Source organism: Perognathus longimembris, chromosome 7, assembly GCF_023159225.1.
Source record: "Perognathus longimembris pacificus isolate PPM17 chromosome 7, ASM2315922v1, whole genome shotgun sequence".
NCBI classification, from domain to species: Eukaryota; Metazoa; Chordata; class Mammalia; order Rodentia; family Heteromyidae; genus Perognathus; species Perognathus longimembris.
In genome coordinates, this window is record NC_063167.1 from 21,896,224 (window position 1) to 21,900,855 (window position 4,632).

Sequence of the window (4,632 nt, forward strand, 5' to 3'; positions counted from 1 at the left end):
GGGGCCCAGACACAGGACGTGGGGCCCAGACACAGGACGTAGGGTTCAGACACAGGATGTGGGGCCCAGATACAGGACACGAGGTTCAGACACAGGATGTGGGGCCCAGATACAGGATGTGGGGTCCAGACACAGGACACGAGGTTCCGGCACAGGACATGGGGCCCAGACACATGACACGGGGTTCAGACACAGGACGTGGGGCCCAGACACAGGACGTAGGGTTCAGACACAGGACGTAGGGTTCAGACACATGACACGGGGTTCAGACACATGATGTGGGGCCCAGACACATGACACGGGGTTCAGACACAGGACGTGGGGCTCAGACACAGTACGTGGGGTTCAGACACAGGACACAGGGTTCAGACACAGGACATGGGGCCCAGACACAGGACGTGGGGTTCAGACACAGGACGTGGGGCCCAGATACAGGACACAAGGTTCAGACACAGGACATGGGGTTCAGACACAGGATGTGGGACCCAGACACAGGCCGTGGGGTTGAACACAGGGTATGGCACCCAGACACAGGGTGAAGTCCAGAAGCAAATTGTGGGGTTCACATACAAGGTTTTGGGGTTCCGAGATGAGTATAGGATTCAGGTACAAAGTGTGGCCCAGATTCATCACTGTATCTTTCGGAGGACGGCAGGAGATGGTGGATGAGGGATGGACGACCATGTGGCCTTTGAAGAGAGCATGCACCTGGCAGAGAGGTTGGGAGGCGGAGCCAGAGGGCGGGAAGGGAGGGGCCATGAGAGCAACTGGAAAGCAGGGAGAAACCGGCCAAGGAAACTGAGGCCCGGGCGGATCTGGGAAGGGGGAGATGGCAGGACAGAGCTCTGCTCTTTCTTCACAAGCCGAGGGATGGTCAGAGGGGTGGGGAGACAGAGAAGTCCTTGGTCTCTCCTGAGAGGATGACAGGATTTGGGGCCCAGCACCCTGGGAGGAGGGAACCCCTAGGTCTCCTGAGCCTCACGGGCCACAGCCAATGGCAGCGGACAGCCGCTGCTCCTCCCCCGGCCCGCAGCCACACCCAGGCCGCACGGCAGCTGCTCCAGACCTGGGAGCGGGCTGCTCCAGAACCCTTGCCTGGTTCCAGCATGGATCTCGCCGCGTGCTGAATCCCAAGGCTGGCTCAGGACCGTTCCAGGTGAGCCTGGGGAGGCGTGGCTCAGGTCCGGGGGTGCCCTGCCCCTGGGCATTCCTGCGTGGGGAATTTCTTTGGAGGGGCCCAGAGGGAGGAGGTCTAGGTGCGTGGGGCGCCCCTGGAACCTGATGATGGAGGGGAGGGCTCCTCCTATCTGCTCTCCCCAGCCACTGCGAGGTGGGAACGGGAAGCCCCGTGGAAGAGTGGGAGAGGACGGAGGTGGCTGAGCTTAGCAGCTCTGCTGGGGCCTGCCTGGCCCCTGCGCAGCAGGCTGGGAGCAGCCTGGGGGCTAAGGGCCGGGCCTCCCAGGGTGTTCCTGAGAAGCCTGGCGCTCCACCCACCCGAGACAGGACCGAACTGGGAAGCGGGTGACTCACCGCAGGGCCTCCCCGATGGAGACAGGGGGTGGGAAAGAGACACCCCCTAAGCCCCCTTCACCCAGAACCCACCAGGTGGCGGAGGGAGAGCAGGCGGACTCCCAGGCAGCTAGCTCACTGGCACCGGATCAAAGCAGTCCCCAAGCAAGACCCGGCAGTCCACAGAGGGTGGGCTCAGGAATGAGCCTGCTGGGTGCTGGGGTTCAAATCCCGACACGACCATTGACAAGCTGTGTAGCTGCAAGCAACTTGATTGGCATCTCTTAACCTCTACTTTCCTCATCTGCAAATTGGGAATATCAGAGTCCCATGGGACCTTCTTAAGGCTGCTGGGAAGGCACAATGTACTGACTTATGCCCTAATTGTGCAGGGGTGAGGGGTCAAGAGGGATATGACCTTCCACCCTAAGCCATACTTGGTAGGGTGTCATGACCTCCTAGAGCAAGACACTGTACAAACAAGCTTCCTGAGGCTCCAGGGTACACAACAGGGTAAGACCACAGTGCCTAGCTGTCAGGCACTGAAATCAGAAAACTGGGGTGAGGAAGTCCCCCTACCCCTACCCCCACCCCACAAGTTGTTCCTTAAATGGAGGCAAATTGGCTTCTGTGGGCTTCTCACACCAAGTTCACCAGCAGAACATGACCAGAGCCTGGTCAGTCCACAACAGAGTTTGGGAAGGCTATCTCTCCCGGTCCTCTTTTGGAGAATCACAAAGTGAATTTGTCAGCATGGCTAAGTAAAAAACCTAGTTAACTTTGCCCAACCCAGTACTGTATTTTCTTTCTCTCTCTCTCCCGCCCCCCGTCTTTCTCTCCCTCTCTCTTCCCCCTCTCTCTCCCTCTCTCTTTCTCTGCCTCTCTCCCCCTCCCTCCCCCTCTCCCCCTCCCTCTGTCTTCCTCCCTCCCTCTCTCTCCTGTGTGTGTGTGTGTGTGTGTGTGTGTGTGTGTGTGTGTGTGTGTGGTATGCTAGTACCAGCCGTGAACTCAGGGCTCTGGTCACTATCTCTGAGTTTTTTGCTCTCAAGGTTGGCACTCTACCACTTGAGCCACCCCTCCATTTCCCAGCATTTTGGTGGTGAACTAAAGATAAGAGTTTCATATATTTGTCTGCCAGAGCTGGCTTTGAGCCTCAATCCTCCCATCTCAGACTCTGGAGTGGCTGCCACTGGCACCCTGCTCCAGCTTTTCTTGAACTCGGAATTCTTTCCTCCCACAACTCCTATTCGCTAGCCTGTGAGATGGGATTCCACAACACCCTGCTTTGGGAAAGACTAGACACACTCTAGGAAACCTTTCAGAGGAAGATAACTTGTGGCTCGTACTTTACCTTTCGTTTGAATTGCCACTGGGTGTGCTTTAGTTGGCTGGCACCTAAGCAGAACTCTGCTGGGGATATTTATTCATAGAATGTTAGGCTCCTGGAGACAGAGTTCCAGTCCTCTCCGTGGCCATCCCCAACTCAGAAAAGGACCGAGAGCAGGTTCCCCTTGGGAGGGGTTGATTGACAGGGAGAGGAAGAGGGGGAGAAGAAGGGGAAGGGTCCAATGGGTGCATCTCCCTCTGCAGGCTCCTGGGAGGAAGAGAGGCTCTCTGGACCTGCCCTCATCCACCTTTACAAGTAGAGTTGGGGTCTAACTTAATCCCCTTAGTTCTGCACCTCATGCCTGTGTCACCTCGTTTACCTTTTTCCTTGCAGTAGCTGCCAGCACTTGGGTCCACCATGAATTGGGGGGGTTTTGAGGGGCTCCTGAGCGGCGTGAACAAGTACTCCACAGCCTTCGGCCGCATCTGGCTGTCCCTGGTCTTCATCTTCCGCGTGCTGGTGTACCTGGTGACGGCAGAGCGCGTTTGGAGCGATGACCACAAGGACTTTGACTGCAACACCAGGCAGCCAGGCTGCTCCAACGTCTGCTACGACGAGTTCTTCCCCGTGTCCCACGTGCGCCTCTGGGCCCTGCAGCTCATCCTGGTCACCTGCCCCTCGCTGCTCGTGGTCATGCACGTGGCCTACCGCAAAGCGCGGGAGCAGAGGTACCGAGAGGCAGTGGGCGAGGGTGGCGGGTACCTCTACCTGAACCCCGGCAAGAAGCGGGGTGGGCTGTGGTGGACGTACGTCTGCAGCTTGGTGTTCAAGGCCGGGGTGGACATTGCCTTCCTCTACGTGTTCCATTCTTTCTACCCACGGTACACCCTGCCACCCGTGGTAAAGTGCCACGCGGCCCCGTGCCCTAACGTTGTGGATTGCTTCATCTCCAAGCCCTCGGAAAAGAACATCTTCACTCTCTTCATGGTGGTCACGGCCGCCGTCTGCATCCTGCTGAACCTGGTGGAGCTGGCCTACCTGATAGGCAAGCGGTGTCGCGAGTGTGTGGCGGCAAGGAAAGCCACGCAAGTCACCTACCTGGGCCCTCACCCGGACCGCGCCATCCCATCCAACAAACACAGTGACCTGCTCTCGGGAGACCTCATCTTTGTAGGCTTGGACACTCACCCGCCTCTCTTGCCAGACCGTCCTCGAGAGTACTCGAAGAAAACCATCCTGTGAAGGAAGGGCTGCCTGAACTGGACTAGAGGGTGGAGCCTGGATTGGAAGCTTCTAGAAGCTGGGGGCGGGGAGGAAGGAGAGGAATCAGCTGGAGACCAGCAGAGGGGAGATTTACACAGCCTAGGGCCCCAGCCCTTTCCCCTCCCCCTGCCCCAGCTGTCTCCTCTTCTGTAAATGGCGACACCAATTAATAAAGAGGACTCTGTTACTGATTCCCACTGCTCTTTGGTTATGTGGCCTTGGTGGCCCTCCTTAGGTCACTGTGTCCATCTCTGTCCCTGGGAAGGGTTGTACTCCATCTGGCAGGATGAGGAGTCTCCAGCTCCCACCCACAATGTCCCCCCAGGGCTCCAGGGTGCCGGGCCACTTGCTCCAACTGGGCATAGGCAGAAGTTTAGGCCCATGGCTGTCTACAAGGTCATGACCCTGGCTATACGGGGCACGGGGTGCATGCCCTGGCGTGGCAGGTTCCAAGCCGAGTGTCACAGGTACTGTGGGAGAGTGGCCTCACCCCCTCAGCGCAGTGGGCTCCTTAAAGCCCGTGGGACCGAGGA

General features: G+C 58.2%; 1 protein-coding gene across 1 annotated transcript; it reads left to right on the top strand.

Annotated features, from left to right (window-relative positions):
- The first annotated feature begins 930 nt into the window (after positions 1 to 930).
- Positions 931 to 4,104, top strand: Gjb5 (gap junction protein beta 5). The gene is made up of 2 exons (XM_048350832.1): positions 931 to 1,156; positions 3,230 to 4,104. The coding sequence occupies exon 2, from the start codon at positions 3,254 to 3,256 to the stop codon at positions 4,076 to 4,078; it is 825 nt and encodes a 274-aa protein (XP_048206789.1). The 5' UTR covers positions 931 to 1,156; positions 3,230 to 3,253; the 3' UTR covers positions 4,079 to 4,104.
- Positions 4,105 to 4,632: the final 528 nt, after the last annotated feature.